Here is a 15,656-nt window from a genome sequence, read left to right on the forward strand (position 1 = left end):
CGCTGGACGGGGCTCACTTTCCAGGGGGCCTCGTGAGCCCGTGCCCACAGAGGAGACGCCAGGGGAGCGGTGAGGCTCTCCAGGGCTTTATGGAGATGGTGGCAGGACCTCGTGTCCTGGGTAAAAGCCCCGCGTGGGGACAGCCGGGGTCTGGCTGGCCTGGCGACTCCAGTGCCCCTGCTGGTGCACGCGCTCTCCCGCCCCGGGGTGCTCTGCGGCCCCCACCAGCCCGCAGCGGCAGGCTGCGTGTGCCCCTGGGTAGGTGACTTTCCTGGGTGCGGACGGGCCTGGCCCCTGAGGTGCTGCCCCCAGCGCGTGAGAGGCTCGCTCCCATTGGCAGGTGAATTCACTTTTGCTAATTTGGCGTCAGCAATTTTATGCTAAAGCACTTGTAACTGTCCTCTCTTTAGACTGCAAATGCATTCATTACTTGGGAGACTTGAGCGTGTTTTCACCATGTGAGGATGAAAGACTTCCTCGGGCTCTGGATCCCTGCGTCTGTGTCCCGTTGGAAACTAGCTAGTTCTCTTGGAAGGGGGTGCGTTGGCCACGGCTGGAGACATCTGGCCGGAGGTCAGGGTCGGTCCAGAGGCCATGGGCCGGGCGAAGAGATGCGGATCGTCACGTGTGGTGACGAGAAGGGCGGCTGGCGGTTACTCCCACACATTCTTTTGTAAGAAACCATCCCAGAGGGGCTCCTCGGTGCTCGTTCTGCGGGTCAGTCACTGACCCGTGGCTTAGCCCTCTGGCAGCAGCCGAGGTTGGGGAGCATGCCCTTCTCGTCAGCACCAAGGGCGTGGGCATCTGCCTGCAGAGCACGGGCCCAGCCGGGTCCACCTCCGTCGCTCTGGGAGCCACAAGGTCGTGGCCAGCCCTGGGCGGGATCGGACCATCCCTGTGTGGGGTCAGGAACTGCTGGTGCCAGGGTGGGCGCCCGGGGCAGGCCCCGCTCACGGATGGTCTGTGGCTCTGGAAATCCTTCCTCTCCTTACCCGAGGTCAGCCAGTCCCAGAGGGCCATGCCGGAGGTTCCTGGGTGTTGTCACTGACCTCAGGAGTTTCCTGTGATCCCTTTTGGAGGAGGTCCTGCCCATTGCACTGGAAAGTGAGTCCTGAAGTTTTTAGGAGCTTGAAAGCCAGCCTGTCCCTGTACAGATGTGGAAACTGAGGCCCAGGAAGGGGCAGTGACTTGGCTGCGGCCACAGGGCAGCTGGCAGCCCTCAGTTGCTTGTGGCTTCTCCCGGACACTTTCTCTGATCTCAGGTCAGGTGAGGCCTCCCACAGGGCCCTTGGAACGTTCCAGAGCATCTGATTGGCCACATGCAAATGTCTCCTCGTTTGCCTGGGGATTGTTTTCTCAATGCCTCGAGGTGGTGGTGAAACTACTTTTCTCCCTGGGGAAAACATCTCTTAGCTTTTCTTCCACTGACATTTTTCAGTTCCAGCTCAAGGCTAGCTGAGTTCCTAGGCTTGGGCAGGGCTGGGGGCAGCCCCAGCACACTGCCCGGCAGGGTGCTGTGGCCCGGCTCCCTGCAAGCCTGGTTGGTGAGTGGCCGTGAGCTCCCCCGGCAAAAGACCCCCCTCGGCCCAGGACGGGCGAGCAGTGGGAAGCACCTCTCCCCTGAGTGCTGGGCCAGCGGGGAGCCGGGAAGTCCCCTGCCTGGGACCTGCTGGGGCAGGACCCCCCGGACGTCAGGGTGGGGGAGCTGGGGGGTGGAAGGGTTACGTCCTGCTCACCTGGTCCTGCTGGTGGCCAAGTTCCTGGCAGAGGCAGCACCTGCTGACCACCGAGGAAGGCCCTGGAGAAGGGCGACCCCGCTTCTCCTGGCTCCCCTTCCCCAGCAGCCGGGCCCTACCCTGCTCTCTGCCCACCGAGCGCCCTGGCCCCTCCTCGGCAGAGAAGATCTCCCAGGTCCGGCTTAATCCAAGATCCACTGGGTGGGAAGACAGCCCGGTGGGGCTGGGCTCCAGGGTCAGGTTAATTGAAGAAGTGATTGGATAGCGGTGGGGAGAGGGAGGGGGCAGGGCTGGGATCCTGGGGCCTCCCTCCTCCCTCCCCCCTTTGCTCAGAGGAGCCAACTTCAAAAGCCTCGGCTGCCTGCCGTCCAGGGAAGCCTTGTTGGCCGGGTTTGGAGCGGACCTGGAGTGGCAGCGGCGCTCCCCACCTGAGGACCCCAGGATCATGTCCCAGGCCCACTGGCGGGAGTGAGGGAGGGCCTGAGCCTGAGAAGCCCATGGTGAGCAGCTGTGGGCCGCTGGGGAGGGGGCTGACTTCGGCTGGGCAGGGAGCGTGCACAGCCCAGGAGAGGCTGCTGTCCCGCCGTGTCCCCACCGGGAAACTCCCCTTGGTTCCCGTCACCGCAGCCTGGCCCTGGGTGCTCCTGACGGGCCTTCCCGGCAGCTGCAGCGGCGGGGGGGAGGGAGTCTCCCTCCTGGAGCTGGGGCCACCCTGTCCTCATGGGTTGGACTGGCCTGAGCCTCGGGCCCTGGTCAGGGGCAGACAGGCCTTCCCGGGACACCCTGGGCAACCAACCTACCCCACTTGGACGTCCCTCCAGCACCAACGGCTCTTGTGCTCACTATGATCTCTGATCCTCAGCAGGCAGAGGGGGCGACTGAGCTGGCCATCATGCCAAGCCTGTCTAGGGAGGGGGTGGGCTTCGAGAAGGGCCCACAGCTAATTGCATTTGGTCCTCCGGCCAACGCTGCCGGGTGCCTCAGGCAGGGAGCCCCCACGGCCTCCAGGTCCGGCCCTGCGTGGTCAGGCTCTCCTGCCAGGCTGGGAAGCAGAGTCGAGTCCTGTGTCTCGAGTCCCAAGTCTCGCTGGGTTCACATGATTGATTTTCCAGTGCTGTGTGACTCCAGCCCGGGGGCTGGGAGCCTGCAGACAAGCTGCTCTCTCTCTCTGATATTCGGGCTTCTGAGTGGGGGTGGGCTTCTTCACCATGAGAGCCAGTTTTCTTTCTGGGGGAGGGGAGCCCTGGTGGTGTGGACCACGGTCCCCTTCCTCCCTTCGCCTTGGGCTTTCCCCAAGCCTTCCCCTCCCAAAGGGGTGTGGCCTTGAGCTCTGAGCCCTCACCCCTGTCCTGGTTGGGTTGGGGGTGCAAGGGAACCCCAGCCCCCATGGCTCTCAGAGCTGGTAGCAGAGCCATGGGGAGGGTGAGGAGAAGCTGCTCGGCCATTGAGGGGGCAGATCAGTTCTGCCCTCTCCTGTGGGGCACCTGGCGATGAGCCCAGCTCTGGTGGGCATGGGTCAGGGCATGGCCAAGGGTGAGACTGTACAGGGGGTGCTTCCCGCTGTAGGCAGACCTAGGTCAGTCCTGCCCCCCAGTCTTATGGGTACTTGGGCCCTCACACCCATGCAGATCAGAGCCGCGGGTGCTGTCGTCTGTCCTTCCCCAAACCTGCCAGCCCTGTGCCTAGAGCATTTGTTGAATGGCATGGCGACGTCTCCGTTATACCAGCTTAGAGATTCCCTTGTACAGGTGTGTGTGGATCGGGATCGGGGGTGGCGGGGAGGGGGGGGGAAGCACATTGCCCGCAGTGCTGCAGGAGGGTCGGCGCCTCCGCAGGCTCTGAGCCTGTATCCCTTCCAGGGGCCCCCCAGGCCCGCGCTCTGGGCGCTCCTGCTGGCACTGCTGGGGGCTGCACCGGGCCGGGCCAGGCTCGGCGCCTGCAGCGTCCCCGACGTGCTCCACCACTACCGCGCGGTCATCTTCGAGGACCTGCAGGCCGCGGTGAGGTGGACTGGGCCGGGCTCCAGACAGCTCCATTTCATTCAGAAAAACCTGACTGGAGCCGCGGCCTCCCGATGGCGGGGCCGGGTGGGAGCCTCCTGTGGCGCCCAGAAGGTATGGAGACGTCACCACCCAAGCCCTCCAGCCCCCTCCCCACGGGGCTCCTCCCCCAGCCCCCCGCTTCCTCCCTCCCCAGGAGCACAGTATCCTACTGTCCATCGTGGCCCTGGGTCGGACCCTACGTGGGGCGGTGGCCGGGGGCCGCCGCGGGGCTCTGGAAAAGGCGGCTTGGACCGTGGCCGTGCGCACCGAGGCGGTGATGCGGCGCCACTGCCGGACGCTGCGCCAGGTGCGCGTCCCCGCTCGCTCCCACGGCCCCGCGGTCTCCCTTCCCAGGGGCTGGACACGAGCTGCGGGGGAGGGGGCGGGCGGGGACCGTGCCCACGCCCTGACCGACGCGTCCCCGACAGCGGAGCCGGCGGCGCGAGACGCGCCCTGTTCGGCGTCGGGGCGGCCGGAGGCGGCTCCTGCTGCGCGCCCTGGACGCCGTCGCCACCTGCTGGGAGAAACTCTTCGCGCTGCGCGCCGCGGCCACCGACGGCTCCTGGGGCTCCTAAGCGCCCCGAGCGCGCGGGGATTGGGAAAGGGCCTTGCGGCTCGGCCCCTCCCTCGCCGCGGCCCGCACTCCTCGGAGGGCCCGGGACTGGGAGGCGGGGCCCGCCTGGCGAGCTGGTCCCGGAGGGGGCCCGCCCTCCGCCCCCAGCAAGGCCCCAATAAACTGAGCTGGTGCTGCGGCCCTGTTCGCTCTTTCTTCGCCTGCCAGCTGTGGGGCCAGGCCGCCCCGGGTCCGCGCCTCGGTGGGGAGGGGGCGCTGGGGCCTCCCGCACACGCGGTGTGGGGGAGGGGGGGAGCGGCGGTGTTCCCAGGCTCGGCCAGCAGGGGGCGCCTCGGGACGGGACTCCTGCTAAGTCGGCGCTGCAGGCTTGGGCGGGGGCAGATGGGGACTCCTGCTGGTCCTAAAATGTAGCATCGTATCCGTCCTGCTCCACTCTGGGATGGGGGAAGGGTGGAAATGGAGGGGAGGGGAAGGCTGAGCTTTGTGAATTCGGAGCAAAACAACCGGATAAAGGAAACGGGCCTGAAGGGAAGCGAGCTGCGGCCCTGGCTGCAAGCTGGGCCGGGCCATTTCCTGTGGCCTGGGGAGGGTGGCAGCAGCTCCTCGGCGGCGGGACTGGACAGGCCAGCCAGGGACCCACCGTCTCGTGTCCTGGGACCTTATGTTTGCGTGGCCCGGTGGAGGGCTGATCCCTGGAGTCCCGCACCTACAGCCGCGTAGGCCTGGAGGTCCGTGGCCCCCTCCCGGATCACAACCTGTGGAGGGGGCGCAGCAGGACAGGCAGAGCACCTGGTCAAGGTGGGTGCCTGGTCGGCACACCTGTCATCATGCTCTCCCCTGACAGGTGGACGGACCCAGTAGGCACCGAAGCAGGCCTTGCCCTGGGCACCCTGGCAGAACAGAGGCGAGCAGGAGATGCAGACAGGCCTTGCTGGCGGAGCCGTCAGCAGGGCACAGCTGGCCCTGAGCGCCCCCATCGTGCGCGTGTGAACGCGTTCAGTCCGAGCAGCAGGAGCCACTGCCCCTGGTTCGTACAGGAGGAAACTGAGGCACGGGGAGGTTACAGGACTTGCCCCAGACCTCACAGCCCGAAGTGTAAGGGCCGGGATGAGAGCCAGGCCCCAAGCAGAGTGACAGCCCGCACGTGCCCTGTGTGCAGGCTGGGGACCTCAGGGTGCATGCAGTCGCCTTGTAGGTTCCCAGGCCACGTGGTCGCACTCTGAGTGTGAGGGTGGCCTGGGCAGGGGGCCTGTGTGGTTGAGGTGAGGCTGGAGGAGGTGGGCTTGGACATGAATGGGGTGAGGGGAGGTGCGGGCATTCCCAGGGTCCTGGCCCGAGTCCCTGGGGGAGTCCTCGTCTTGAACTCGGGGAACACTGGTGGAGGAGCAAGCTGAGGGGAGCAGTCACGCCGCTGGCTCCTGCTGGGCGTCCAGGTAGGAGGGAAAAGTCCTGCTTTGGTTGGAGCACAAGGCTTGGGGGAGATGAATCGGGCCTGGTAGAAGGTCAGTAAGAGAGTCCGGGGGTCTGGGTGCGGGGACGGGGAGGGACGGGCCCTCCACAGAGGCCCCCACCACGCTCCTGCTTTCCCCAGGGCACCTGGCTCCTTGCACTTGGACCTCAGCGCCAGGGCCTGTGGGGAGAGTGCGCCTCCTAAGGGCGCCTGGGCGTGGCCTCTGGGCCGTCATGGCTGCTGCCCACCCACAGCACTCCTTGCTGCCGTGGTGAGCGGGCAATGGGCAGCCCTTTCTGTCCGCCCATGCCTGAGGCAGTTCCCAACAAACCCCAGTTTCGGGGGGGCTGGGAGGAGGAGCAGAGGCCTTAGTTACAGGGACACAATCTCCGTCTGAGTCCTGGACTGCAACCATGGTGGTGGACAAGATGCTCCTGCACCCTGGCCCGGCTGTTCCTCCCTGGGGGCCCCTGCCAGAGCCTCCCCGGTAGTGAGCGTGTGTGTGTGTGTGTGTGTGTGTGTGTACACAAATGTATATGTCGAGGTGTGTGTGCACAGGGATGTGTGAGTGCACAGGTCCAGGTTCCTGCCCCACCCTGTCTGGCAGGGTGCCCCTCTCTCAGGCACACCCTCCTGATGTCTAACCCTGGTCTGTCCTGGCAAATTGACCGCCTGGGCGTGGGGGCTGGAGGCCTGTGGCCTGAGCTCGAAGACCCCAGTGGTCCCTCCCTCATCCCACTTCGACGTTGTTCTCAGCACAAGACCCCCACCCCCGCCCCGGCCACCGCTGTCCACCCTCTGCACCTTCTCTCGAGGCCTCAGTGCCAGGCAGAGGCTCTGCACATCGTGCCCAGGCCTGCTTCTGCCAACCCCCGGATGATGGGTCGGCGTCATGGCTGTGGGGACACGGGCCGCTGTCCCCACATCTCAGAAACCATCTGTATTAGTTTCCTAGAGCTGCTATAACAAATTAGCACAAACTAGGTGACCTAACACAGTAAAATGTTCTTCTCTCACAGTTCTGGAGGCCAGAGGTCGTCCAAAATCAGTATCATTGGCCCGCAGTCAGGTGTCGTAGGGCTGGGCTGTGCTCCCTCCAGGGGCGAAACCATTCCTGCTTCTTGAAGCTTCTGGGGGCTCTGGGTATCTCTTCGCTTGTGGCTGCGTCGCTCCAACACCTGCCTTCGCTTCGCGTGGCCGTCTCTCCTCTCTGAGGATCTTTGCTGCTGGATTTAGTGCCTCCTGGGTAATCTAGGATGATCTCCTCACCTCAAGATCCTTAATTACATCTGCCACGACCCTTTTTCCACGTAGGGTCCCACTCGTAGGTTCTGGGAGGTGGCGTATCTCTGGGGCCACCCTTCAACCCACTTCAGCGTCTTTGCTCATGCACGATGAGGGCAGGGTGGGCTTCTGGCTTCTGGGACGAAGTCCACTTGTCCAGGGCGGGGACACCCCAACCAGACCACGTCTGGGGCAGGTGGAGGGAAAGCTGGGCCGCCCTGCTCAGACCTGAGGTCTGGCCCTCCAGGCTCAGCACCGGGGCACATGAGCTACCCAAATCTTTGCTGGCTGGAACTGACCAGAACCGACAGAGAGATGGAAAGAGACTCAACGGTGAGGACAGAGCCACTGGCCAGGGGTCACGGGGCCACGGAGGGCAGAGTGTAGGCGGTGTGACCCGGTGGATGGGCCCCGCCTTTCGTGGACTCGAGGTATCTGCCAGGCCCCTGTGCCCTGCCTTCCCTGCCCAGGCCCTAGGCATGTGGCCTGAGCCTGGTTCTTCCTCCATGAAACACTCTTCTGGGGCACACACGTGGTGGGGTTGGGGCCTGCACCCTGTGGTGTCCTGTCCTACACGCGCGCCTTCTCAGCTGCTTCACCGGGGCGGGGGGGGGGGGGGTGTGTGGTGGCTGAGACCTAGGGGGAGGGGCTGTGCCGGGGTGGCAGATGCGCCGCAGAGCGCTGGCCAGGGAGCCAGACCGCCCACGTGCAGCGCTGCAAGGAGGGGCCAGGCAGCTTTGAAGGGTAGTCCGGGTCCCACGGCCTCCCCAGACTGGGAGCCTTTGTAAGAACATCTGGAACACGGGCAACAGGCAAACTAGTCTCCGGATTCGGAAAACCAAAAACGTGATCCCAACTGTGCCACGTGTGTGTTCCCTGCCCCCGCCCACAGGCCCCTCTCTCTCTCGACGCCCACTTCCCACCTCTGCCCCTCCCCAGGCTGCCAACAGACCACAGGGGTGGGGTCCGTGCCAACCTCGAGCACTGGCCCTTCTGAGGGCGGCAGAGCGCCTTTGCCCTGCCTGGGGCCTACTCATGGGCTCCAGCGGCACCCCCCCCGTGTCCCCTCCCCTACTGGCCGCCACCCCAGCCCAGCTGAGCACCAGGAGGCGGTGGGAGGTTGTGGGAAAGACGGGTGCCCGCCATGCCAGGCCCTGAACAGACACACCTCCGCGTTCGCGGAGCCAGGGCTCTGGGACAGGACGTGAGTCGGCCGGACCCTGCATCTGGCGCTGGGTGCCGCGAAGGCGCGGGAGGAAACACCTGCACCAGACCTGAGGGCCCTCGGGCTCTTGCCTGTGAGCCTGAGTGTGGGGTCCCTGCCTGCAGGTGTGCGCGGAGGCGCCGTTCCAGTCGTGGCTGACGCGGAAACACACGCTGCCCCCCACTCCAGGAAGCAAAGCACATACTCATGGGGCGGGGGGGTGGGGTGGGGGGGGTGGAGTGCCAGGTGTTGGAGCCCATTGTCCCTGCCAGTGGCCTTCGGGACCCTGGGGGGCGCCCAGAGACAGTCCCCATCCTGCCCCCTCCCCAGGAAAAGACCCAGCTTTGTAAACACAGAAACCACCATCGGCGCGTCGTTCCCCCCACCCCTCCAAGAGTTAAAGCCCGGAAGAAGCAGCAGGGAGCCCGCACCTGCAGGGCAAAGCGAGTCCTTGTAAGGGGGGAAACGGGGCGGTCAGGGCCTGGGGGCGGGGCGGGCCAGTGAGCGTTGTGGGGAGGTGGGGCGCCCTGCGGTTGGACACCGGCCCCTGGGTCCCCGGGCTGGAGGGGCACAGCCTGGCTCAGTGAAGTCCCGTCGCCTCCCTACATGGCCCAGTTGTGACAGTTGTGGCTCGGTGGTAAGGCGGCCAGGGCCCCCCGCCAGGTGAGCAGGCCTGTCCTCCGGCCGCCCCCACGTCCCCTGCCCGGCCGGCGCGGGGCGCGAGGCCAGGGGTCCGGCTGGGGCCCGAGATAAGCGCCGCACCCGCCGCCGCTTCCTGCGCTTCCTTCCAGCGCCGCCGCCGCCGCCGCGGGCCCCTTCCTGTTTTCTCGCGCGGGCGGGCGGGGGCGTGGGAGACAGGGCGGGGTCGTGGGGCAGGGGGGTGGGGTCGTGGGGGAATAGCGCGGGGGCATGGGAGAGGGGTCCTGGGGGATGGGCCGGGTTGTGCTGGCCAGAGCAGGAAGGGGGCGTGGGTCGGGGGCGTGGAAGATAAGGCAGAGGGTGGGGAGCCGTGCCGGGCTTCCCTGGGAGGCTGGGTGCTTGTGCAGAGGTAGAGGGGGTGGAAGGAAGCCGAGGGGGCTGTGTTCTGAAACACAAAGAGGAGGAACAGTGGCGCTCCCATCCCTCCTCCTCCCCAGTCCTGGGCCAGGAACTCCCACACGCTTGGCCAGAACCCGCGGTGGACTGGACTGGAGCCTGCTCCTTGGGGCCCCTTCCCAAGCTTGGGGCAGGAGTGGGGGGGGGGTGGGCTGGGTGGAGGGTTTAGTCTCGCTTGTGAGCACCCAGTTGGGATTGGAGGTCAGCCGCTCTGGAGCCCCCCTTGGGGGGTAGCTGCTCTAGCATATGAATTTTGGTTTTTACTGGAGTATAATTTCTTCAGAATGTCCTGTTAGTTTCTGCTGTACAATGAAGTGAATCAGCTCTATGCATGCCTATATCCCCTCCCTCGTGGACCTCCCTCCCACCCCCACCCCCCATCCCACCCACCTAGGCTGTCACAGAGCGCCGAGCTGAGCCCCCTGTGCTATACAGCAGGTTCCCACTAGCCTTCCGTTTTACACGTGGTAGTGTATTTATGTCAAACCTAATCTCCCAGTTCCTCCCACCCTCCCCTACCCACCCTGTGTCCACATGTCCGTTCTCCACTCTGCGTCTCTATTCCTGCCCCGCAAATAGGTTCATCTGTACCATTTTTCTAGATTCCACATATGCGTTAATACACACTATTTGTCTCTCTCTTTTGGGCTTACTTCACTCTGTACGACAGGCTCTAACTCCATCCACATCTCTACAAATGACCCAATTTCATTCCTTTTCAATGGCTGAGTAACATTCCATTGTATGTATGTACCACATCTTCTCTGTCCACTGTCCTGGCTATTGTAAATAGTGCTGCAATGAACGTTGGGGTGCATGTGTCCTTTTGAGTGATGGTTTTCTCAGGGCATTTACCCAGCATATGAATTTGAGGTACTTAATCTACTTGTTCAGACTTGGTCATTAGAGACACACATTTATGTTCCTTTCCTGAAAACATCCACGTAAAACCTTGCACGCGAATGTTCATAGCATCAGTAATCACGGTAGCCAAAACATGGAAGCAACCTCAGTGTCCATCAGCTGACGAAGAGATAAATAGACTGTGTTCCTTCCATACAGTGGAATATTATACAGCCTTTAAAAGGAATGAAGTTTTTGATTCAGTTTACAACATGGATGAACCTTGAACACTCGATGCTCAGTGAGAGAAGCCAGGCTCTCAAGGCCACTTACACGAAGTCCAGAATAGGCAAGTCTGCAGAGACAGAAAGCAGCTTAGTGTCTCCCAGGGGCTGGGAGCAAGGAGGATGGGAAGTGACAGCTAGTGGGGACGAGGTTCTTTTGGGGTGATGGAAAAGTGCTGAAGTTAGTGCTCATGGTTATACCACCCTGTGAACAGATTAGAAACCACCGAGTTGTCCCCTTAGAAGTGTCTGTAGGTGTTGGAGGCTGTCAGCTGAGCAGCTGGACTGTCCAGCGTATTTGTCCATCAAGTGGGTGGACAGTCCAGTTCCTCTTCGCCTGCCCAGCCTGGCCTTGTTGGGGGCGGGTGTGTGAGCACAGCTTTGCTCCTGGTGTGGTGTGTGTCTGGTTGTGTGTGGGGTGTTCCTGAGGGTGTCGAGGTGATGATAGTGCCTGCGGGGGAGAGGGGTGCACCTTACCTGCTCTAACCCCCCCCCCACCTCCTCCTGTGGGCGGCTTGCTGGGGAGAGTTCCACACCTCGGCTCAGGTCACCCCCAGGCTAGGCTGGGTCCTGGGTGTGGGAGCTGTGGCTCAGGCCAGGCCGGGCTGCTAGAACTTCCCGCCAGGAGCTAGGTCGCCTGGGTCTGTTCCTGGCGGGCCTGACTCAGCGGGAGCTGGGGGTGGGGACATCCCTTCTCTGACCTTAGGGGAAGCAGGTGGGTGGAGCCGGGGGGTGGGGGGCAGGGGAGCCTGACCCAGGGCTGGAACCACCCAGGCCCTGGAGCTGTAGTCCTGCCTAGGAGGGCGGCCCAGCCTGCAGGGCAGGTTCCTTGGGAGGGCCCCAGGCATGGTGCCCACCTGAGGCACTCTCTGAAAACAGCTGCCCTCCGCATGTGTGTGTGCGCGCGCGCGCGCGCGCGCGCGTGAGTGTGTGTGTGTGTGTGTGTGTGTGTGCGCGCGTCCCCAGTCCTGATTCTGCTCCTGAATGCCCCCAGCCCCTGGCTCCAGGGACTTGGTCCAAATTGGGACCCCCGGACGCCCCCATGCCCCCCCCCCGGCATCCCACGCTGGCACTGAGGGAGGGTCTTCTGGGGAGCAAGCTACTCGGCCCTTCCGCACTTGGGCAGTGGGGCCTGTGCCACCCCAGGCACCCTGACGCCCCCATCCTCCTGACTCCGAGGGTGGGGTGAGGAGGATGTTAGAAAGCTGTCCACGTACATGAGAGACGGCCTTGCCTGCCCACCTGCAGCCTCTCTCCATGTGTGTCCACGGGTGTCTCTGGGGTGGGGCACAGGTGAGGTGATGCCTGCGCCCAGACGGGGGGGCCCTCTGCGGGTCTGGTCACATGGCTCTAGGCGGTAGGAGAGGCTGGGCTGGTCTTCCCTTCCCCCTGCCCTGGCCAGGGGGTTGGGGGAGGAGATGAGAGGGTCTGCCCCCCAGGGTGTGGCAGGGGGCAGAGGCTGCTGGAGTCTGGCGGCTACGGGTCCCCATCTGTACAGAGACCAACCCCACGATGGGGGGGGGGCGCACCTTGGCCCTGCTAACCCAGGGCTCCAGTGGGTGGGTCACCTGTCCCCCTACCAGGGGCAGGCCCAGAGTGGGAGTCAGGGGCCATGAGAGCTGGGTGTGCACACTCATGGGTGATGTGAGCCTTCGTGCGTGAGCCCAGGACTCAGCATTGGTGTCTCAGAGCTGCCTCCCACCATGACAGATGCGGCTGGACTGGACCACCCTTGTCCCTTTGGGCCTCACTCCCTGCCTCTTTCCTGTGTACCAGCACTGTCCTTGGTGTCCTGGGGGCCATTTCTGTCTGTGCCTCGACCCGCCCAGGGCTCCTCTCTCCACCTGTGAGTCCGTCGCCTGCCCCCCCCCCCCCCCCCCCCCCGTCAGCTTGTCTTTCTCTGTCCCTTTGTCTTTGAGGTCTCCGGGCCCTGCTCCCGTGCCTCTCAGAGGCAGGACACCTGTAAGAACAGCCCCACACCCTGTTCACCTCTGTACACACGCTCAGGCAGCAGACCCATGTGCACCGACACCCAGGCTGACACACAGACACACGCATGCGCACACAGAGTCTCAGACACCCTGGGTGTCACACAGTCATCCTCATGGAGGGTCACGTCGAGTCACATGGCCACACTGTCACAGCATCACAGCCATGCTCGGAGCACGTGCACACACTTGCTCACACGCACTCACACGCAGCTGGATTCAGGCTCATGGCAGCCACACAGCAGCGCACCTCATCACAAGATGCCCGCGCCCCGTGGCGCACGCACTACATCAGAGCTGTCAGAGATCAGCGGGACCCCCCCACCACATGCTACTGGGGCAGGCCAGGCCAGGGGGACACACGACCTCTCATCTTGGTCTGGAAGATCCGTCAGGCCCTGAGAAGGGTGTGCGTGTGTAGAGCCCTCACTTCGGGACCCGGTCCCAGGAGAGAAGAATCGCCCAAGGTGATTGTTGCCAACTTTCCCTGAACCCATGGGCTCCCCAGTGAGGGGGCGCTAGTGGAAGCAAGGAAGCCGAGGGAAAACAGGGTGTCCGGTCCTGCTGGGAGAGGGCCCAAGGCTAGTGTGATGGGTTCCAGAGGTGGAGGCTCGAGACGTGAGGCCTGAGCTCCCCTGCTCTGGTCACTGACCGCGTGTCACTGGTAGAGCCCGCACACGTCACCCTGGCAAGCAGTGTGGATTTGTCACGGTGCTGCCCTCTCTGGGGACACTGTGTTGAGAGAGAATGACGGATGGGAGTCCCAGGATGTCATGTCTGCAGACAGGCGTCAACCCCACCAGCCTCCTTCAGAGAGAGGCGGTTCTGGGCACTCACTGGGCTTGGAAGTTGTTTTCAGGATGAGATGAGGATGGTGAAACCCGGGTGAGGGTGTGGAAGGAATTTCTGGGTGTAGTCTGACCGCTATGAGGCTTGAGTTAAAATGGGGGTTAGGGGGGTGGAGAGCTGGCAGGGTGGGGAGTGCCCACACCCCCTGCCTCCCATCGGCTGTCTGGGGTAGTGTCCTGGAAGGGTGGAGAAGTGCATGCTGTGGGGTCAGGCTCCCTGGACTTTGGAGGGAAGGGCACGCCCAGGGCCCCGGGGGGGACTGCTCCCCACCCCCAGCGACCACAGACGCGGGAGTTCCGAGGAAAGGAGAGGCGCTTCGTGCTTTATTGTGGCCTCGCCTGGGGCACCCAGCTCCCGGCACCTCCTTTACAGCAAACGAACGTTATTTAAAGAGCCCTTGCTACATTGGTGCTTTGCATCACTGAAACCCCTTGCAAGAAAAAGTTTAATTAAAAATTAAATATATTGTTTCATGTATATAAAAAAGGCAAAGTAAAAAATACAGCCTAGTTCTAGAAAATACACGGCAAGAAAAGGATTAGGCGCTTCAAAAACAGCCCTGGCAGGGCCAGCCCACACGTCCTAGGCCTGGGCTTCCCGGCCAAGCCCCGGGACGTGTGGGGACCGCCCCGTAGGGGCGCCCTCCGCCCGGCCAAGCCCCGGCGTTGCCGGTTCCTGCGGGGCTATGACGAGTAGCGGCAACTCCGCCTGCGAGAGAGACAGAGCGGTGACACGGTGACACGCGGCGCCCCGGGCGGCCTAGCCTGAGATGCAGGCGCTGTAGTAGACAGCGGAGCTGGCGTCGGACAGCGCGGCGATCAGGCTGCTCTCCTCCGGGCAGGACATGGCGCGCGGGCCCAGCTTGGCCAGTGCCACGTGGTACGGGAGCCCGGCGGCGTCGGGGCGAGTCCGGCCGCAGTTGAGGTACTGGTCGAACTCGGTCAGGTCCACGTCGGCCCACAGGTCGGCGGCGGGCCCCAACGGCTCGGCGCCCTCCAGCGGCGGGGCCTCGGGCGGCGGCGACAGCGGGCCGGGATAGGGGCCTGGGCCGGGCACACCCGGGGCGCCGTAATAGAGGCCGCAGAGCGGCGCGGCGGGGGCGGGCGCGGTCCTGAGCGCCTCGGCCGAGGGCGCCCCGAAGCAGCCGCCCGGGTCCCGGGGCAGCTCGGCGGGGCCGTAGGGCGCACGGAAGGCCCGCAGCGCACAGTCCTCGGGCGCCGCGGGCGGAGGGAAGAAGGCGGCCTCGCCTGCCTCCAGGCCGTCCAGCGGCGAGCGCTCGGGCGTGGGCAGCCCCAGGCCGTCGAAATCGGCGCCCAGCGGCGGCAGCTCGCGGAAGGCCCGGGCCGGGCCGGTGGCTGCGGGAAAGGGCTCGGACGGCGGCGGCGGCGCCAAGCCTGGGAGCAGGAGGCCGGGCTCCAGACGCCGGGCCTTGCGCGCCTGCTTCTTGCGGCGCGGCCGGTACTTGTAGTTGGGGTGGTCGCGCAAGTGCTGCACGCGTAGGCGCTCCGCCTCCTCCACAAAGGGCCGCTTCTCCGCCGGGCTCAGCTCCTTCCACGCCTTGCCTGCGGGCCGCGGGCGCGGATCAGCCGGGTGCCGTCGGGCGGGCAGGCGGACCGCCGAGCTCCGCGAGCGCCCTGGAGTGAGGTGCCCCCGCGCCCCGCCCGCCCCAACCCCCCACGTCCCCGCCCCCGCCCAGCAGCCACTCACCCAGCATCTTGCTGAGCACCGCGTTGTGCAGGTCTGGGTTCTGCTGCGCCAGCCGCTTGCGCTCGTCCTTCGCCCACACCATGAAGGCATTCATGGGCCGCCGGATGCGCGACTCGTCGGCCGCCTGGCGCTCCCCGCGGCCGGCCGGGCTGAGGCCATAGCGCCCCGGCTCGGGGCTGCGCGGCGGGCTGCGTGGCGGGCTGGGCGGCGAGGCTGGCGCGGCGGGCGCGGCGGGCGCGGCGGGGGCGGTGGGGAGGCCACGCGGCTCAGCGGCGGCCCCGGGGCCCGGGGCCCATGCACAGTCGCGGCGGGCGGGCGGGTCGTCCTGTGCGCCGTAGCCGGGCGGCGATCTCTGCATTCCAGCTGGGCGCGGCCTGGGCGGAACGGAGCGCGGGAGCGCGGAGGGTGGGCAGCGGGCACGTCGGGGTCGGACGCGTGGGGCGGGTGGGCGGCGGTAGGGACGGCGGTGGCCTCGCGCCGGGTGGGCGCCCAGATATAGCGGCGCGGGGCCAATGGGCGGTGTGGCGACCGGGGCGGGGCGGGGCGGGGCGGGGCGGGCCCGGGCCGCCCCCTCCTCCCGGGGGCTCCCTTTCTTCTCGG

At 65.2% G+C, this 15,656-nt stretch overlaps 2 protein-coding genes across 2 annotated transcripts; one reads left to right on the forward strand and one right to left on the reverse strand.

Moving 5' to 3' along the window:
* Positions 1 to 63: 63 nt before the first annotated feature.
* Positions 64 to 4,353, forward strand: C15H20orf204 (chromosome 15 C20orf204 homolog). The gene is made up of 4 exons (XM_030841567.2): positions 64 to 3,484; positions 3,596 to 3,850; positions 3,933 to 4,085; positions 4,207 to 4,353. The coding sequence occupies exons 1-4, from the start codon at positions 3,227 to 3,229 to the stop codon at positions 4,351 to 4,353; spliced, it is 813 nt and encodes a 270-aa protein (XP_030697427.1). The 5' UTR covers positions 64 to 3,226.
* Positions 4,354 to 13,657: 9,304 nt separating this feature from the next.
* SOX18 (SRY-box transcription factor 18) lies at positions 13,658 to 15,501 on the reverse strand. Its single transcript, XM_030841462.2, has 2 exons — positions 15,057 to 15,501; positions 13,658 to 14,911 (listed from the first exon to the last, which is right to left on the reverse strand). The coding sequence occupies exons 1-2, from the start codon at positions 15,412 to 15,414 to the stop codon at positions 14,109 to 14,111; spliced, it is 1,161 nt and encodes a 386-aa protein (XP_030697322.1). The 5' UTR covers positions 15,415 to 15,501; the 3' UTR covers positions 13,658 to 14,108.
* Between the last annotated feature and the right edge of the window lie 155 nt (positions 15,502 to 15,656).

The sequence above is a fragment of the Globicephala melas genome, chromosome 15 (genome assembly GCF_963455315.2).
Source record: "Globicephala melas chromosome 15, mGloMel1.2, whole genome shotgun sequence".
Lineage (NCBI taxonomy): Eukaryota > Metazoa > Chordata > Mammalia > Artiodactyla > Delphinidae > Globicephala > Globicephala melas.

What these genes read in the sequence shown, in the direction of transcription:
- SOX18 (XM_030841462.2), bottom strand. Translation starts at nt 15,414, where the DNA reads ATGCAGAGATCGCCGCCCGGCTACGGCGCACAGGACGACCCGCCCGCC. An exon ending in GGTGCTCAGCAAGATGCTGG is followed by an intron (nt 14,912 to 15,056) that starts GTGAGTGGCTGC and finishes CGCGGCCCGCAG; the next exon opens with GCAAGGCGTGGAAGGAGCTG.
- C15H20orf204 (XM_030841567.2), top strand. Translation starts at nt 3,227, where the DNA reads ATGAGCCCAGCTCTGGTGGGCATGGGTCAGGGCATGGCCAAGGGTGAG. An exon ending in TTAGAGATTCCCTTGTACAG is followed by an intron (nt 3,485 to 3,595) that starts GTGTGTGTGGAT and finishes TATCCCTTCCAG; the next exon opens with GGGCCCCCCAGGCCCGCGCT. An exon ending in ACTGCCGGACGCTGCGCCAG is followed by an intron (nt 4,086 to 4,206) that starts GTGCGCGTCCCC and finishes CGTCCCCGACAG; the next exon opens with CGGAGCCGGCGGCGCGAGAC.